Source organism: Haemaphysalis longicornis, unplaced genomic scaffold (assembly GCF_048455015.1).
Source record: "Haemaphysalis longicornis isolate Haplotype H1 unplaced genomic scaffold, Haemaphysalis longicornis Haplotype H1 scaffold_6, whole genome shotgun sequence".
NCBI classification, from domain to species: domain Eukaryota; kingdom Metazoa; phylum Arthropoda; class Arachnida; order Ixodida; family Ixodidae; genus Haemaphysalis; species Haemaphysalis longicornis.
The window spans coordinates 137,394,033-137,414,192 of record NW_027526407.1 but is presented as its reverse complement, the minus strand read 5'-3'; the positions used below and the strand labels follow the sequence as shown (position 1 = coordinate 137,414,192).

Genomic DNA, 20,160 nt, shown 5'->3' with positions numbered 1-20,160 from the left:
GGCGGAAAATGAAAGCGCTCACTTCCGCGTGGTATTGGTTCTCCAAATAATATTAGTGCTGCGTATCTGGCATGGACTGCATCGACAGCAGCTGTAGAATAAGGGAGCGCAGGAAACATCAAGGCATCCGTTCCAACTATATAGTAATTTTTTCACATTGGCAGCACCCTAAGGTGTTGTTTAAGTGTTCTACAATGGTTTTTGGAGCTTCTCTAAACTTATTAAAAAAGGCACAACCATTTAAAAAAAAATTACACCGCAAGTGAAGAAAACACTTTTATTGATAACTCTTCTCATCCAAAAAATTCTTCACATCGTATTTTCGTTTATTCCACTCAAAGGTTGTTGACCTGCCCAGCGAAGAAAATTTCACCCGAAACGCGGTTTCGAATGAAGAACAGGAACGGGTGGTCAATCTTTATGTGTACTGTTTCTAGACCCATGCGGTTGACCTCTGTAACCCCAGAAACGGCAGCCGCTTCTGTTCCCTCTTCGTCAACTTTAAGGACAGCCCGCTGAACTACGTCAGACACGACCAGCTCAGTGCCTCCCGTTACACCTGAAAGATCGGCGCCGGCAAACATCTTCCGCAGACCAAGGCTCCTCAAGTGGTTCTTCGGGTAGTTCATCTCCTCCAGTTGAAACCTATGAGAAAATTTATATTTTATTCTCTGTACGAAGACCTATGTGCATGTCTCACTCTTGTATTCGTTTAATTTATCATTTCATTAGTCTTCTTAATTTTTGTTTTTCTCTCAAGCATGCCCGATGTACCGGGAAAAATTTTATTTTAGTTGAGCAAAGCGAAATGGTACTAGATATTTTTATAGACGTATCCACAGAAAAAACAGGTAAAGGGGTTGAACTGTCAGTCAGCTTGTTGCTCTTGTTGAAACCAGTAAACGAGAATTCTCCTATAAAGAACTGCAGCCACACAGTCAATAGTTTGTTGTATAGGGAAGCGGCATCCTCAACGTGTCTTGCTGCCCTCAGCGTGAGAAACACTGCTTCTTAAAGCTCAATGTGTTTTACGACGTTATTTTCGTAGAAATATGTTCTGCAGAGAAAGCGATTTTTGAAACCCAGTGGTTTTTTTACGTTGGACGTCATTTTACAAATATCTGTCATCTATCTAGGGTTTCCCCGGTTGCTCTTTTGAGGTTTTGATTTGTCGGAGACAGAACGTTGGTACTTATTTAATGTAGAATTAGTTTAGTATAATATTACAGGTAATCGTTCACCTTTATGTTTGAAAAATGTAGAGTGCAGACGTTTATCTGAAGCGAAGGAGGTAATTACTGCTGAGCCAATTTTGTTTTGATGTATTTGTGTTCACATATTTTCGCGTAAGTTCTAAACAGAACTGGCTATAGAAATATTGCTGAAATAGTTCTTACATGGGCCATGTTGGTTCGGGCTCGCGAAGACCAAATGTAACGCGAATTAAATTAGCATTAAGAGGTATGTGCAACGTGCAGCTTTTGGTAACAGATTTATAGCCATACCTGACCAGCAGGCAGTGATAACACCCGTAAAAGTTATAAATAGTATTTTCTGGCAAGCTTTGACATTAACAAAAACTTCTTGGTCCGTGCGGCACTCTCTGGTATGCGCAGTAGCTAAACCTAATGTATACATAAAGACTTCGCAAGCTCCGCAGAGAAATAAAATAATTAATTGCTTCACATTCCACATGTTCGGCCAGTTTCACCAAGCCGAATGAAAAAACTGTGTGTGCTTTAAATAACAAATAATATGTATAAAAGAACACGCTCCCGATTTACCGACCCACTTTCTGACCTTTAACTCCTCAGCCGGACGTGCTGCTGATAGAATATATTACACGGCCAAAAATTTCTTTCAGTGTTTCTCGTGAACCGAACCATTCAGGGTAAAGAGGGAGTTTTGGCAAGTATTACGGATTCTTCAGTGCATGCATTTACCAAACCTATAACAAATAAACTTCTGGCGTACAATTTCGCCAGTGCAAATTCCCCAAAATCACAAACCAATTCCATCACCAAGGCAGAGAAGTAACCTAACGAGTGATATTAACTCCCTGAAAAACAGCCGGAGGCACGAACGTGAACATTTAGAACTATATGTTACCATGGCATAGCAAGGCACACTCACTTTCCTTTTAAAATTAAGCCCCACGTGAGGAGTTAAGTTGAAGTATTTTTTTTAGAAATCTCTTATAGCGTTGACGCGCTGGATAGGAAACTTTTATTTTCGGCATTGGTAACTAATGGGAACGTGGAAACGTTTCGCGTGGTCTCTGAAAAACTAACTTCTGAGGAGTAAATCTTTACAGGGATAAATAAAGTAACTGAACAAATTGCTATATGCTAGGCCCGTTATGCATTTCATGTCCATTTTCTAAAAAAATATACCACTGCAAACTCCAAATACCCAAATTTACCGGGAGAATTTTTGTTCTTCCAAACCACACGCACGACGTTCGTGCGGCAAGCTAACTGTTCATGACATGCAAAAAAAGTAAAAACAGGTTAGACCTGCTATCGACTTCTAGACAACATTGCCGGACTTTGTGACTTGGAATTATTGGAGCTAAGTCGTAATGCGGCTTAAAACGTACCAGGGGCGATTTTCCGCGAAATTTCTAAACAGAACAACTGGCAATGCAATTATTACTAATATTGTTCTGCCATTATCCGTGTGGACGCGTGCTTTTTTATGTTTAGATTTTGTCCCTAAGAAAACAAAAAAAAGCGCAGAGGATTCATCCGAAGATAATATGTATCAGATAGGACCGTTCGCATGTTAACTGATTTGTCGAGATGTATGCATCGTTTTTTATTGCCTAAAATTGTATTTACGGTTTGTCTCAAGCAACACGTAACATGCTAATAAAATAGGTGGAGGTCAAATTACGCGCTGGTATGATGTATTCATAGGTATACGTTACACCCGTCAGCATAGCGGCACCATTTTTACTCTAGTGCGTGTATAATAATGCAGCTGGTATTTCTAACTCAGTAAAATGTGCATATTTGTCAATTTTGTGACTAACTTGACCCGGGTTAAGCATCAATGCATACTATTGAAAGGGGAGCATAATTGGGAGTTAAAACAAATAACCCGTTCTTCTTCTGTATGGTACGTCAAAATGGTATCGAACGTTTTTGATTCTGTGGGTGAAAGAAAATACGCGAGCTTTATCGCGAATTTTCTCGAAACGTAATAACACTGCTGCCTCCTTTCACGCTGTTTAAATTTTTTTATTCAGTAGCAGTGAGGGGAAGAAAAGAAAACGTAAGAAACTGTCTGTGCCACGATGAAAATCTATTGCCTAGCACTTCGTTCGAGTTTAAAAAAAAATAATTGGCACTATGACAGAAAATATCCCCGTCTCATAGCATCTTCCAGGCATAAAGTGACTAAGACGGATACCCTGCTATTACGTTGACACTCCTAAAGGAGTCATGAAGACAAAATACAAGTTGGGTTTATTAGAAAGACTGCTTAGCCCCGATAACAATGATACCAATATCATCGCAATCTTCGAACAAATAACGGAGATATGAAAGAAAACACGTGTAGCAGCCGCGACCCCCTAGACAATTTCTCGCAACTTTTCTATGGCGTCACGGAACCTGGTTTGTGCGATTGGCGGCCGCCTAACTGACCTGTCGCGACGACACATGACTGGACATCTGTGATGGGGCCTCTTGTTCGATTTGGCCGCATCACTTGAATGCTAACGTGCAGTTAACGCACTGAAAATTGTTTTATTGTTGGCCCGTATGACGTCATTCTTGCTCATGGCACGTCACTGTGGCGCAAAATTTGAAAGTTTTTAAATACTTCTTGTTTTTTTTCGTTAAAAAACATCTTTTGTGGCTTTAATGAAGCTGAGTGAGATACTGAATCCTAGTTCTTTCAAATTAAACGAAGTTGTATTTTCTCTTCATGGCTCCTTAAAGAACCCCATTGGTAGTAAAGATTGCCCGCGCAAACACTGAGTGATTGCATGATGTCTTTAATGCAACTTCGGCTAATAACTACCTCCCCAAATGTAAATAACTACAAAAAGAAAGTTTAGAAAAGCCGGATGAAAATGTTTTGCACTTCCGAGAATTGAGGAAATGGTCGTTTTCAAATAGAAACGTCGAAAGTGCGCTTCTGAGTTCGCACAAAGTTCGCATTGCAAAAGTAAAAGAACTACATTTGCTCGCTTGAGGTGTTGGCATATTGATCTCCGCTGTTTTTGAGAACACACTATGAGAGGTTAGACTTTCACACGTTTTTTTATGGAACGATAGCGTTATCTGCCAAAGGGTATCGAAGTCGTATTTTCTTATTAGTCGCCCGTCGGAAGTTGTTCTATGTAGTTAACTTTGCAAAAGCCTGTACCAGCCTGGCGGAGCTATTTTTATGAAGTCTGTGAACCCGTTAGCGGCCAACAAAATACGCGGAGAAATTTACAAGCACAATTCGGTTATAAATGACTGTGGTTTTGCAACAGCTACTCACTTTGGAAGGTGCAACGCGACGTTTGTGTTCGCCAAGGAAGCCAAGACCGCGTCGAGCTTGGCGATGGTAAGATTTTGCTTAAGAGATTGCACGCCAGTTCTTTCTGAAGGTAAAACGATGACCATGCTGTAGTCATCTCCGCGGTACAGCATCTCCACTACAGTGGCCTGCAGAGTCGCGTCGAATGTATGGTTCGTCTTCAGTCGCTGGAACATCACATCCACCTCTGTGCGGTCCTGACCGCTGTTATAGAAGGGTCCTTTTTCGGTAAGCGCCCGGTCAAACTGACTTGCCCAAAGGCCCTTAAATACAATTGCGTTCAAAAGGAGTAGCTTAGTGTCGGTACGGATGGGGTATTCAAACAACGTCTCAATCTTGTCATGCGTTGCTCTCTTCACACACGCGTTTATATCTTCAACCGCCTCCTGTCTCTTGTGGGCGAAGTCAAGTTTAAGGAGGTGAGCTTTAAAGATGTGGTTCAATGCAGCGTAGTACGCTTCCAGAATTGGAAAACCCTCTTGTACAGCTGCGCTGTTCGCTACGTCAATGCCCACCCTGGCGGATTCGGATTGGAGCCGGTTGTTTTGGTGGGCGAACGCCTCCAGCACATCATCATCATCGAGTCCGGCTTGTGTGTAGCCAATTGCCTGAGACATCTCATTCTGCGTCGTTCCGCGTGCGCCGGCATAGGCCATTCCCAGAGCGGTGGAAAGACTGTACGGGGAAAAGAAGACGTTCTTATTTCCGTAGCTTGGAAGAATCTTGAGGAGGCGGAGGGCGAAGTTATTGTTCGCTGATACCAGTTTTCGCTCATTCTCTGACAGGCCGGAGGACGTCTGGATGAGTCCAATTGCAAGGATGGTGGTCAACGCTGAGATGCGCTGCATGATGGTGTGGCACTGCGCAGAAAAATGGAATTTAAAGTTTGGTACTTTCGTTATAGACTAAAAATAACGTTTAGGTATGCGGTAACTGGCAGTGAAAACCAATACAAACAAAAGTTGGTCGAGGCAAATGATTTTGATGCATTCACCTCATTCCTTAGCTAAGACACATGCATCTGTAGGGGTGAAGTAATAATTGATATTCCAGGAAGGCTGTGTATTTAATTACCACTCTTATGTTTTGTAGAGTGAGCTTGACGCGTAAACGTTGAAATTGGGCGATTTGTTCTTTACGTATCTAGTGCCAACAGAAAGGCGCAAGTCGAGTCTGGGGATCGTTCTTCGTTTCCTATGGAAGCAGAGTCACCACCGGATAAATTCTGACTTGCGGCCTAACGCCTTCTGATTTTTTAAAAGCATTCGAAAAAGCATACTTTCAGGGCAAAAAATTTGTTTTAACTGCATAAAAATTTTCGCGGCGTTTGCTGCTAAATATTATTTCTTCACTCTGAGAAAATATCAAGTTAATTCAATAAGCGTGATAAATCAATTGTTGACAATGACTTTCTAATACCAACCACACAACCCAAGGCAGTTTCTAATAACTTTCTTAGTTTGTTGCAGTTTTAATGCTAATTTATCTTGGCTACACCCAAACAATGGTGTTTTTGTGCGTGCGTGCGTGCGTGTGTGTGCGTGTATGCATGTGTGCGTGCGTGTGTGTGCGTGTGTGTGTTTGTGTGTGTGTGTGTGTGTGTGTGCGGGCGTGCGTTCGTGCGTGCTCGTATGGGTTCAACGGTTTTTAGATAGACCGCTATTCTTGTGATGTCAAATAAAAATATCCCGCCATCTCCACGAAGTGAATGATGATGAGAGGGGCGAAGCTAAAATGCTTATGGATAAAACTGTGAAACATTCGCCCAAACATCATATGAAGACTCGCCACGTAAAGCTTTCCACTGCTCCGTTGACAAGCCCGTCGACGACGGCGATGTTTGTGGTGATTACGGAGGGCTTGTTTGGGAAGATGAGAATCTCCATGGGTAAGTTGGGTAATTCGGTGTGTAACCTTTTAGCCACCTTGGCCGTCGCCTTGGGCCGAGCGTCTTGTATCGCGTACCCTGGTACCTGTGTTCAGCTCGCAGCCGACGAACGAAACCTTTTCTTCTTCCTCTCCTCCTTGTTGGGTAGCAACGAACGCGTTTAACGTTTTGACCTCTTTGGTCAATCGTTGGTTGGAAAATCACTAGGGGGATCCGGGCACCATCATCATCATTCCGCCATGTATGGCAGCAACGAGGGACGGGACTGGGCCCGAGCAGGAGTCTTGACCTCGAAGGCGACGAACGACAACTTCTTCTTCTGCCTATACTCCTTGCTGGGTAGCAACGAACGCATTGAACGTTATGACCTCTTCGGCCAATCTTTGGTTGGTCAATCCCTAGGGGGATCCTGCCACAATCATGATCAATGTGCCGTGTACAATGTGCCGTGTACGGCCGGGACAGGGCCCGAATAAAAGGAGCTTCGCCCCTAAAATCCGAACATCGGATTGGGAATTGTCAAGCTGTTTGTAAACGTCGTTCCCAGGTGCCCAATTATCTAAAAAAGGGACGTCGTTTTTAAACGACGCGATAGCTCCGTGCACATTTATGTGTTCTTTGGCGTCGCTTTGCGCCTCTTGCTACAGTGGTTTTCTTGGCTTATCTGGTTCCTCTTCTGCACTCAAAGCGGCGTTCCTGAACAAGAACACGTGGATTTGCATGGAGCTACCGCGTCGTTTCAAAACGACGTCCCTTTTTTAGAGAATAGGGCCCAAGATTACCGTGTTCGCAAATACAGTTCAGTGATTGTTTCCCAAGGTGCTTTGTCTCAAGGCCTATCGCTTTTGTTTGGACACCCTAGGTCTTTGTGATCGCTAAGTTCACCTTGAGCTTGCTAAACCCGAGCGTCAGCCGCGATTTTAGGGTTGCTTGCCAATTCGCTTTCTCTAGGCCCACAGTTGAAACTAAAAGAGAAACGGCCGTAGCTTGTTTCTTTCCATTTAATTATCATTCCCCCTCTTGCGTCCATACTTTGAACCTATTGCTTGGTCACACCCACGCCAGATCAGATGCCGCTTGTTTTCTTATGAAAATTGTGATGCTTAGGCGTTTAAAAACGCATAGGTAGACGTTCTCTTGCAGTCTTTTTTCGCTTTAGAGTAGCTTTAGCTGAACTCGCTTTAACTGAACTCGCGTGCTGTTTGTCCACAGTAAACCTTAAACACAAGACGTCTGCGTACATTTTCCTTTGCCGTTATCTTATGTATCTCCATGTCAACAAACAGCTGTAATTCTTCGTAAATATCCCAGGCATTCCTGACTATGCTACAGGCATCGCTGATAAAGTCGCCTAATTAGTGGTAAAAGGGTGTAAGTTAACATGAAATATTTATTTGTATGTCATGTTTGTTCTCTGTAAGTTTTGGTAAAGACCCATGACATCTGAGAAAATACCCGGCTCGGACATAGTGAATCAAGTCTGAGCGATATACAGATTTTGTTGCCCATAAAACTTTCAAATGCCACAGTGAACACTGGTGTTACAGACACTTCTAGTCTTGCATTAATGCCACCAGTCAGGCGAATACATATAGATGGCTGCTCTGTGCACAGTGCCGTACATATTTATATCTTTCCATTTCATTCTGGCGCTTTACTTGGTTTAGCCCACCTAGAAAAAGCTACAAACTTTGAACAATTCTAAGAAAACAACATTTTAGAAAAACATTTCTGTTGAATTTCTTTAGGTGGCTCGCTAAACGAAGTTGGAGCCTTTTTTTTTTACTCGCCACGAAATTGAAGCCCTTGTTTTTAACATGTGGTACGGCTCAAAAGGTGTTAAATGACGCATGGCACCTTTAGCGACTATAGTTCTACAGTGAGTGTCATACCTTTTTTAGAGTGTTCTGATGAGAGCTGCAGAATTCCTGAACCTCAATTTTTCTCGAACCGTCGTTAGCACCAATCTTCTAGCAGGTTGAACTGAACCTCTCGATGATGTGCGCACTCAGTTGTTACAAATGGTGTCGCTTCTTTTCTGCAGAGCCAACAATGCTATATCGAGATTGTTTATGTCGTCGAGGTCTCCCTCAAAACTAAAATAGAGCTCTCTGAAGCAGCAAAATGAACGGCCAGTCCCGTTTTGCGAAAACAGTGCCTGGTCAAGTTACTAAAGACGTAGAAAACAGCCTTTTCCTGACCCACTAGCACCGACTGCGACGAACTGCGGTTTCACACGATACGACAAAGAGATAAATGGCCAAGGTCCCGAAGCCCACAGCCTTGCCTTGCGTGTCTGATAAGCTGAATAGAAGTGTTCTCCTGTTGAGATTTTACATATGGCTGGTGACCTAGAAAGGGCTGAAGACGGTTGGTTTAGTCTTCTAAGGTCATTGATAAAGTTGCTTCAAGGGAAGTTGTTATTGCAACAATCGGCTAGGACTCAAGTTCTGGCTTTTCTGTGTAGTTCGTATTTTTTCTGCAGTCAACGTATCGGCAGGATGTCAACTGGTTGAATAAAGATACAGACAGTAAGAAAGACATACAAAACAAAATTTTCCCGTTTGAGGCCTAGTGAGGTTCTCTTCTTTAAAATTACCCCTCTTTACCTGGAGTCACATTGTGAATTGTGTTTTGCGGTTCATACAACAGCACCTTGAAAGGCTTTCGTAGCGACGTTTTGGATGGCGTTTTAGATGCAAAGCATCTCATTCTCGGGGCTGTGTCCCTCCCTCCCATGTTGCTGTCCGCCGTCTGCACTCTACTGCGCATGCGCGTCTCTTCAGCCGCGTCCGCGTTTGGGCTGACGTCAGCGCCGCCCACTATAAAAAGAAATAGTTAGGCGGCGCCCGGTTTCGATCCCACGACTCTGGCCGCAACGTCAGGTACGTGGCGCTCTTCTCACTGCACTACAAAGCGAGACGGGAGAATGTGCTACGAACGCGCCTTGTGTCCTTCACTTATTCAAACTACACCAAGAATCTACTGATACAAAGAAGGCACGCGAAGCTGAACGTCAACGGAAACGACGAACTGAAAACTTTAGAGCGGTTTGTGGAATTTCCTGCGGGAAAGCTGTTGCGGGAAGCGCCACGCGCCTTGCAGCTCAACCAGAGAGGAGGACGAAGAGGGCGGGCAGCGGAGTAGGAGCGTGAGCACGCAATAAAGAAAGACGAGAACCAGGAGGCGTTCGATTAGGTAACACGGGTGTCGTTCTCTTCGCTGTCTCTACATTCTTTATATTTCTCTGTCTGTACATGGGTGTTTACGCTACGTTCTCATTCGTGATCCGATAAAAGAAACAAGACAACAGCAGCACAATGGGTCTTACACGGAACCCAAATTATTTTTCGCACCCTCCTCATGGGTCACCACGGAAAGATGGCATTTTTTTTTCGTTGTGCAATCACGCACCCATCACCATCCGTTCCTTTGTACGTGGATGGGCTGGGGTAGGTGAATGAGGGCAGGTTCGTTCAGGCGCTTCCATAATGGATGCGCGCTCCGGTTGAGATCGATTCTAATGACTTGCTACAGAAAATTCCTCTCACACCTATTTATTCAAAAGTGTCCCAAAAGAAATTTTGTTGCAAGTACTAAACGTTAAGCCGACTCTTAAACCGGTAGGCCAATTCGGATCAACGTTTCATAATAACGTACTTTACCGCGAAAAAAAAAACTAAGGGGAAATTGCCTTGTAAATTCATTGCATGGGTTTTTAGGGATGCGAAAAGTACAGCCCAATACTTCTTCGCTGCAATAAAAGTCGAGTCCATCAAGATTTCGCAAAGATAATAATTACGAAGTGTGCTCTAAAGCAAATTACAAGCAAATGCGCTTGGCGTCGTGCATTCCTTAAAAGGCGTCAAGCGTCGCTGTTCATCCTTATTCAGTTTAGGGAGTTGCACGAAATTTTTTAGGGAAACGCTTAACACTCAATTTAAGGACAGCACTATAGTCGCTGCTTGTTATTGAACGCACTTATACACTGAACTGAGATTTAATTAGGCTCCAACCAATACAATGCAAAAAGGCAAAAAACCCGACGTTTCGAAGCCGGCTCGGCTTCTTCTTCAGGGGTGACTGTGGCCACGCTGCAGCTCCATCTTATAGTCTCACATTTGCTGGCATCGCACAAAGCCCCTCGCTGCGGCACGTAATCCGTGTGCGTACACCGACGGGAGAGTGGCAAGCGAGCGATTAACATTCCCAGGAGTGCGTTGAATATGCCACGATTCGAGGAAAAGCCGCTTCCTCCAGTTCGTTTCCCTTTCGAGGATGGCCGTTCCGGAGAAGTCAATTTTGTGGTCGGCCATTTCACAGTGTTCGGCGACTGCGCTGCGAACTCTATTCTGCTTCCGGACGTCGTTCTTGTGTTGCCTAATCCTCTCCGGCAGGTTTTTGGTTTCACCGATGTACGAGGCATTGCACCCCGCACACGGAATGCGGTAGACGACCCCGGGTGCCTTCTCTATTGTCGTCCGGTCTTTGGGGCGGGGGATTAAGCGGCGTATAGTTGTCGAAGGCTTGTGCGCTATGTGTACTCCTACCCCTTTGAATATGCGGGCCAAGGCCTCGCTTGTTCCGGGGATTAAATCTCAGTTCAGTAACTTCCCAACCAGACAGAAGTCTGTCGAAATGTTCACTTTCACTGATACACTGCACCGTTATAGCCAATAAACCGTAATGCACACACCGTAATTCCAGAGACGAATTCTCGCACACCGCAAACTAAAACGCTCCCGTCGCTAAACGGGCCTCCTAAAGCATTACTTAGGGCACTTAAAGCTCCTCCTAACAGATTCTTTTCCTGTGCTCAGTGTATATATCTGTCGAAGTTTTATTTAGGTGTGTTGCATAAAGCAGCATGCTTTGCTGGGCTTTAAGTTTTGAGTCAAGAGTAGAAGAGAATAGAAAGCACGGGGTAGGGTGTTGGCTATGTTCAAGTCGCCGCCGCTTTAAAGTACAAGCTTTAGATTTCCACATATTTCTTACCCTTGATTCAGCAAAAAACTGCTTCCTATTTTGAACTTATGAACTTAAATCTGTAACTATATTTTTGTATATTGTTTGGCGAATGCTACCTTCAAGTTGTGGTCTGAGTATTATCTCTGTATTCTGTTGTGTTTTTTTGGCCTTCACAGGATATTCCACACCGATTACTGCTCTCCAGGCGCAAGATGCCACGTTTTCTGACATAATAAGCGGAGGGTGACACGTTCAAATAGCCCTCATAAATTGGGTGGACGTTTTCAAACCAATTCATGGTATTGCCAACTCCTTGGGAAATAAAACAATATGAGCGTGCCGGCTCGCCGTTTATTTCACATGCGGAGGTTGCTCCATAAAATATGCTCGTATACTTCACAAGAACAAAATAAAAAATACATTATTGCACGGTACCATTTTATTAAAATGAACTGAAACAGTTTTCTGGCTGTCAGCTTGAAATTTTGTGAAATAATTGATGTTGTTTTACAAGTTAAATTTTTCATCGATGTCTATCCGCGTCCTTGCAGCCTTCTCGTGGGAGGCCTTTAGGTAGAAGAATTTTTTTGTCTTTGATGATCCGAACATTTTTGTTTTAGTTTGAGCGACTAGCCAATATTTCTTGCGCAGCTGCTTCATGGCGTGCTAGGTGTTGATGTGAAGTGCGGTGAACTGCTTTAGTGTTAGGTCGGCGTTCAAGAGAGCTTTTGTACAACAAAATAGGCTAACAACAAAACTGCCCCAATTAGCACAAGAAATCCGAAAAAAACGACATTCTTACGTCTCCTTGTCCACCATATTTCTGTCGATATCGTCACAGCTTGCCAAATGAAGTGCCAAACTGACAGTGTTTCCACCTTCGCATTGGAACGTTACAGGTTTTCCTCTAAATTGAACTAGAACCCTACCTCACAGTGTTCGTTTGCATATAGTGCTGTATCAGCCAGCGCATATTATGTCGAACTTAAAATATACTTCATTTGATTGCCCTAGGTTCACTCTGACCACCTTTATGAAGGCGCGTTGACGCCTTTCGTAGAGGTGCATTGGATGCAAAAGAGCGGTTATTCCTTCAGCTATTCAGTTTTCCCATTAAAAAACTAAAACAAGGTGGGAATACAAGCTGTTCCACTGAGACTTTTGCAGGTTTAAAGCCAATACGTAAATAAAAAGAGACAAGCCCAGCGGTATTTTTGCAGAAAAAACAATTTGTAGACAAACAAAACACGCTTTCGCAAACTCCCAGATCTCAGGAAGCACGCTGATAGGGTACGGGTGTAAGACAACTTAGAAGCAGAAAAATAAGCATGAATAGTAAAAGAGACAGTGTGTCAGCTCTTAGCACTTCACAAAAGACACACATCCGTACTTTTCGGACATATTAATGCAGCTCCGTGAACTGCCACTGACGCACAAACGCGGCCTAAGTACACACTTGTCGCAGTTCAAGAGAAATGGTAGCTATCAATCGTTTGTTAGACACTGTGACTTCACATCTGACGCAGGAACGGTAAACAAAACCCGGCTAAAACATCCCGTGCCATAGAAGGGCTGGGCAGCGGGGCGGGGCAAAACTTATAGCAGGGAAGGTTGATAACGCGGTGGTTAATTTAATATTGGTTTCTAGTGCGAAAGAGATTGGTGTTGAAATAAACCCGTAGTTTAATATCAAGCGTGTTCTTTGTACTCTCACTACATCTTTTTTTGCCCCTCTAAAAGAACTGACGATTATTTGTTACATTCGTTTGCCTTTGTCAAATTGTGCTCTTTTTTACTTAACTCGTACTGCAGGAACACGTCTATCTCGCAAACATAGCGGAGAAATTTACCCTGCATAGTTTCGTATTATCGGCAAGGTTATTTCCTATGTTATTCCCACGAAAAGCAAAAACGCCTGTGTGTACAAGATTTCGGCGCACGTTAAGGATCCCCAGCGGGTAAACATTAACGCGGAGCCCTCTACTATGGCGCGCCTCATCGCCTGCGTTGCGTCGGTACGTTCAGCCATACAATAAATCAATCAATTATTTCGTATGGTTAATTCAAACGTGTGTCGGTAGTGGATACTTGTAGCAAGCCTAAACACGCGGTCGACAAAGCATTGCAATTAAAACAAATTATGGGGTTAAGCTCGCCAAAGCTATTAGGAACATGGTAGTGAAGGGCTACCGAATATATATAACCATTTGGGCTTTTTAATGTGCGACCTGATTCGTGACACCGGGCGAGTTTCCTCTTTTCCCTGCACGCAGAAAGAATACACCAAGCGCGCTATCGAACCGCCGTATTTGCGGTCCGCCGCACAATGCCTTATAGCTACCGAGCCAGCGCGGCGATTTATGTCCGGAAACTGACTGGCGATTTAGTATTTTGGAGAGCAACTATCGTAGGTTGGACATCTAGGCTTACCATTAGGGCCACATTGAATTCGACCTACTTTTATTTAAGGACTGCAACGATTTGCTTAAATGTCATAGTACAAAATGCGTCGAAAAATATATTACAGCCAGAATAATTTTTTATACGTATTTATCCTTTCCTGGTCGTGTGCGCTGTTCATGCTTATTTATTCTCTAATGGTATCGGTGTTCTGAAACTGAAAATACACGCCATCCATGCAATAGGTTTCATTTTTTATTACCACAAATCTCCCTGTGCTCTCTAATTACATTGCAGGTTAATAAAATGGACAGATGTCTTGCTTCTGTTTACCGATATTAGTTTACAAAATCACCATTTTATTGAACATAAATATTCGATGTGAACGATTTGTTAACCATTCACGACAAAAACAGTGATTCCAATCAGAACTTCTTGGCTTGTCGGGTGAAAGACATTTCGTCCGTAATTTGATTTCGAATGAAGAAGTGGAGAGGGTGGTCAATTTAGCTGCCGGGAGTTTGATGCCCATGTTTTTATTTCTGGTAACATTGCTGGTAGCGGCTGCGTGTATTCTTTATTCCTCAACCTTGAACACAGCCTGCTAAACGACGTACGACAGGGGGCCTCTGTGTCTCTCATCACGCCCGGAAGATCCCTATTGCCGAGCATCTCGCGTAGACAAACAGCCTGGAAGTTGGTATTGAGGCTCTTTTAGTTTATCCAGGTCGATTCCGCGGGGAAAGTGTGTATGGCAAAAAGGCACTCAGGTGCGGCGGTAGGCACTTAGATGGATGGCCGAAACGTGAATGTTTGCATTGTATTCGTTGTTTAGCTCAGTTTAACTGATTTACGATCGCGGAGAAAATCGGATGGCCGCTATTCTCTGATTGTATGTCTGTAGAAATATGTTAAGTAGTTTCTTGTACATTGCTCGAGCCAGCTTTGTAATTTTTTTAAATACCTGCCCGTTTCATGCTTTTTTCCCCCTTAAACCCACTCCCCTCTGTAATGTATTACCCTGAGGGTACCAATAAATAAATAAATAAACACTGAACGAGTCAGTACAGCCAATTCTTTGCCCAGTGCGTAGGCTCTTATGACAGATGATCGTTTTTTTAATTAAACAGCCAAGAAACCGCTTCTCGGAGTTCATTGTGTATCATCTCGGTATAACTGGATATACGGTAAAACCTCATTTATTCGGGCGCCGTTAATTCGACAATTCGGATAATTCGACGTTCCCGCTCCCACCAACGAAAATGTACATTTTCCTATGGCATCAGACCTTCGTTATTTAGGCGCCAATTCACGCGCGCACCGCCTAATTCCTAACAATGCCTTATCGAAGCATGGGCCGCAACGCGCCGTCATTCGCTCGCTTACTCTGTCCGGCCTACCGAAAAATGGGGGGGGGGGGGGGGGAGGTTGCGCGCGAGCATACATCGCGGCCAGTAAACAGCTGATGGCCATAAGCGTGCGTGTGGCCGAATACGCCAGGGCAATTTGTAGAACACTGTTTCAAGCATAGCGGATTTCTTCGGCCCCCACGCTGGGTTGTATGGAGGTGAGCTCCCTTCCGAGCTCAGAAATATCCCCAGTGTATTTCCTTTCCTTTTTAAAGACGATAGTCTTTCTTGGGCTACTTAAACCCAGAAATTTTGGTCTGTCGTATGTCTGTCTGTCTGTCTGTCTGTCTGTCCGTCCGTCTGTGACTCGATTCAGCCATCCGGCCAAAGCAAGAGAATGCCTGCGCAATAGTCTTATATAGTCACAGCTAAATCTACCCGTCTTGGTACGGTGTAATGTTCATACTTGTCAACATTGTTGAAGAAGAACAAGACATTACGCAATTATGAGACAACAAATCAATACAGAAGTGATATTTGCAGTGTTCCTTTATAAAAATTCAGACATGCTTGACTTTTGCGAAATTAAATACTTCATCAACTGCAGAAAAAGAATTCACTCCGCCGTCGCCTGCTGTCGCCCGGGCCACTATAGCTTCTGGCGCCATTTTAAGAAATCAACCGGCAACAGTTACGCAAGGTTCCACTAGATAGTTTCCACGTTCTGCTTGCAACGCACGTGGAGTAGGGAAACGCGGTTCTATAAACGTTGAAGTAGGGTGCCTCGAATAACGCGCGTCTTCGCCGTACGGCAGCGTTCGCATCGACACACCCGGTTTGGAGCAGTGAAACGCGCAAAATTTAAAATGATTTAAGCAAACATTTTGCGTGTTTACCTTGGGAGGAGCGCGACACAAGATGAACAACATGAGAGGTGAGCGGTAAAGCGAAGGGAGGCATTTACTTCGCAAAAGCCGATAAAGACTATCGTCTTTTGACGTCATTTGCAACGAAAGGAGTACATACGCGGCCAATTTTTTTCTTTCGCTCAAACCATAAAAAACTTAGAGGATTCGTTGATCTGCTCACCTTCGAATTTGAGCTTGCTGACTATGTTGCTGTTGATGATGGCACTATTGTCTCGTACTATTAAAGTGACGATAAGATCATCAACGATGCCCTCGGTGTGGCGGATGAGGCGCCAGATGATGAAGACCCGTGGGACATCGTACTTCCGGTACGCCGTACTGCAAAACAGGCTGCGGATGCCCTCGCTGTTCTGGAAGAACTCTGCTGGGATGCTCCATGCAATGCTCATACTCTGCACGGCTTTTCGCACCTCCGAAAACTTGTTCATTTTCCCCAGCTATCGCCTAAAAGGCAGACTAACATCCCCGACTACTTTCAAACGTAAACGTATCGCCTAAAAGGCAGCCTAACATCACCGACTACTTTGCAAAGTAAACGTACACATAATCGAATTTGAAATGGGCTGTTTCCGAAGCTCATTCGGTAATTTGGCATATGCATAATTCGTACATTAGTTTTGCACCCTACACATCAGAATTACCGAGCTTTCCCTTATACCTTATTAGAACACATTTCACTGTGTTGTAACGTTAGGCCTTACTTGGGAGCAAAATATTTGGGCCTTTTGGGTAAAGGTTCATTGTGTGTATATTTTTATTTATTGATGCCATGATAGACTGACATTTTAGAAGTAGGTGACGGAACGCTGGGGTGGCTGATACTGAGATTGGTTTAGGAATGTTAAACAGCTAATCGCGCCGGAAGTTTTTTCGCAAAGTGGATGCAACCTTTCAATAAAAAATGGAGAAGATAGCGTGTAATGAGAATCTTTCATTGGTCTTGTTCCCTATTTTTGCTAATCTTTTATATAAATCACTGGCAAGACAAAAAATTGGCCGCGTATCTGCCTCATTGGTTGCAAATGTCGTCAAAAGAGGATAGTCTTTGTCGACATTTGCCAAGGAAATTCCTCCCCCCCCCCCCCCTTTGCTTCCCCACTCACCTCTTATGCTGTTCCTGTACCGCCGCGCTCATCCCAAGGTAAACACACTAAAGATTTGCTCAAGGCGATTTGAAGTTACCGCGCTTCACTGCTACAGGTCCAGTTCCTCGATGCCAGCGCTGCAGTACTTCGGAGACGCGCGTGAATCGAGGCGGCTGACTTCAAGGTTTATAGAACCGCGTAGCCGTGCTCCACGTGCGTTCCAAGCAGAAGGTGGAACCGAGCTATTGGAACCTTTCGTTGCTGTTGCCGCGTGATTTTTCATATGCTGCCAGAAAGTGGCGCGGGTGACAGGAGGCGGTGCTTTTCTGGAGTAGATGTAGAATATCATTTGCTATCGAAAAGCAAGCATCTATTAATTTTTTTCTGAAGGAGCACTCTAAATATCCTTTGTCTACTAGTTTCTTGTATTATATTTGCGTAATGGCTTGTTCTTGTTCAACAAAGTTGACCAGTATGAACATATAAACCGGGCTTAGACGTTTATATTTGGCGGTGAGTATATAAGACAATTCCGCAGCTTCTGTTTGGGTTCGGCCGGGAGGCTGAATCGAGTCACGGACAGACAGACAGACAGACAGACAGACAGAAGAAAATTTCTGGGTTTAAGTAGCCCAAGAAAGACTATCGTCTTTAAAAATTAACGCCGCTCCACTCAATGTGAAAGCTGTTGGAAGTGCAGAGCAGTGTTTTGCCATAATGGGCTGCAGCGTAGTTATCTGCTCACTGCTGCCAACCAATGCATTTAAATTTCCCGCCCTCGCAGTGCTCGCGGAGCCCCTCGCCTGAGACTGCTCCAGCGGGGGCTCTGTTCTTTTGTTGCGTGAGCTACACTGGCCGAGGTTGAGCAGTTTCGCGTGCCTCCTGGAGAACTGCGCTGCGCATGCGTGAGCAGCAGTGCCGTCTCACGACGCACAGCTGGCGCGCCGGTGCCGCCGCCACCACGATTGAATTCGATTGAATTGGATTCGATTGGGTTGAATTGTATTGGATAATAAATCAATTTAGCAGCTGTAGGCATAATATATCAGTTAATTCTATAGACAACCAGGACACCCAAGATTAACCTGCTTAACCTTAGATCATGCTACGTATATCCTGGCATAGCCGGGCTAAGCCACTGCTAATTTTTTGCTCTTGCTTTACTTTCTATGCTGGAGATGTTTTCCGTCCTTTCGAACGCGTATTTTTTTCTTTCGCGGCTGTAGCCTTTCTGCGTCACTTCAAACGCAACTTTTGTTTTCTCAAAGCAGCTCCAGCAATCGACATTAAAGGAAGCGCACAAAATTAGCAGTAGCGAAGCTGGGCTATGCCACAATATACGTAGCGTGAGCTAAGGTTCAGCTGGTTATTCTTAGGTTTCCTGATTGCCTAGGATTAGATTATTATTCGGCTGGAGCCTTTCTGCGGCATTTTGAACGGGACATTTTTTTCTAGCGCGGCTGGAGCCTTTCTTCGGCATTTCGAACGCGCCATTTCTTCTTGCGTGGCTGGATGCTTTCTGCGGTATTTCGAATGTGCCATTTTTTCTTGCGTGGCTGGAGCCTTTCTATGGTATTTTGAACACAACAATTTTTTTTTCTTGCGGGGCCACTTTTTTCGCATACTGCCGTAAAAACCAACCCAACTAGCGTTCCTAATAAATGAACGCGGGGGCTCCCGGTTACATACACATATTTTACCTCAAATGTACCTGCAGTTTTCGTAGCGGTAAATAACGGGGAGATGTATGACTAGCGGCAGAGGATCAGGTGGTTTGAATGGTTATGACTATTTGAACGACGGGGTATTGGAAGCCTCAGCGCTACTCCCTGACGCCGGTACAGACGGCTCAACTTGGGTCCGTTATCTCGCCGCGCCACCTGATTCTAGCAGTCGCAACGACCGTTAGCGAGCAAGAACGACAAGGTGAGTCCCTAAAGTGCTCTCCACTTTAAAAAAATCCAATCTCCTCCTTTGTCCTTGATAACGAGTCGTGTCAGGAACAAAAGCTACGTTCGTGTATATCTGCTTATAAGAATGGGTAGAAGTTCTGGTTTTCGTTAAAAATACCTTTTATACCTAGTGGGCAGTGATATTACTGCGAACCATGCATTTGTGTTTGTTTATTTGTGTTTTGCTTTTGCCGCGCGGCTGTGCTGGTCTGTGTTATCGGTGTTGTGTGTGCCAAGGGAGGGGCGGGTTCCGTTCCGCTCTTTCTTTCTGTGCCGCATGTGTTATCTCTTCTCATAGGGAGAGCGTTCCGAACCAACGTGAACCACCTGTAATAACATTCGTTGATCTACAGTGTTCTGGATACAATTCGACTATTCCAGAAACCCTCGCGCCGGGTGATAAATTCCCGCTGAGCAGATGCCGCGGCATTCGATTCGCCAAGTTTCGTGTACGCACGTCACTTTTAGCGTCCTCGATAAACCCGCACCGGTGTTTCCCCCAAACCCGGCGCGGTGCACAGTGCCCCACGACGGTGCGTACCGGCACGGAGCGTTGATCGAGGCAGGAGGCGATGATCGAGGACAAACGGGGCGGTTCTACCCAGGCGCCATCTCTTAATATAAGAAATCAACTCATATTATAGTTCACAAGTAGCAATACAGCACTGTAATGAGACACAGTGCTGTTAGAAAGTGGTATTTATTGAAGGTCAATGATTATATGTACGCACAACTCAAATCCGTCTTACATGCAGAACAACGTACCGCCACCTCTTTTACTAAACAGCTACACAAACTGCTTCTCATCTTCGTTTGAGCCATAATGCGAGTGCCTGTTTTGTTCCGCCCTTCCGTTACAGCAAAACAAGTAGGTCTTCATCATCTAGGCACTCCGGTGACAGTTCATGATAATTTGATCGAACGAAACGAATGTCAATCCCCAACTGTCTGGCAATGCATGCAGCCGTCGTTGAAGTACACGAAGTTCGCGTCCTCATTTACGATCACTGGCCGTTGTTACCGCTCGTTATGAGCCTGTCGCATCGTTTCCCG

At 44.4% G+C, this 20,160-nt stretch overlaps 1 protein-coding gene across 1 annotated transcript; it reads right to left on the bottom strand.

The window, feature by feature from the left end:
- Positions 1 to 293: 293 nt before the first annotated feature.
- LOC144141953 (iripin-2-like) lies at positions 294 to 5,392 on the bottom strand. Its single transcript, XM_077673388.1, has 2 exons — positions 4,498 to 5,392; positions 294 to 645 (listed from the first exon to the last, which is right to left on the bottom strand). Exons 1-2 carry the CDS (start codon positions 5,382 to 5,384, stop codon positions 336 to 338), a joined length of 1,197 nt encoding a protein of 398 aa, XP_077529514.1. The 5' UTR covers positions 5,385 to 5,392; the 3' UTR covers positions 294 to 335.
- Positions 5,393 to 20,160: the final 14,768 nt, after the last annotated feature.

Excerpts from the sequence above, each read along its gene's own strand:
- LOC144141953 (XM_077673388.1), bottom strand. The coding sequence starts at position 5,384 with ATGCAGCGCATCTCAGCGTTGACCACCATCCTTGCAATTGGACTCATC. Across the intron at positions 646-4,497 it reads GTCGCGTTGCACCTTCCAAA|GTTTCAACTGGAGGAGATGA; the intron begins GTGAGTAGCTGT and ends ATTTTCTCATAG.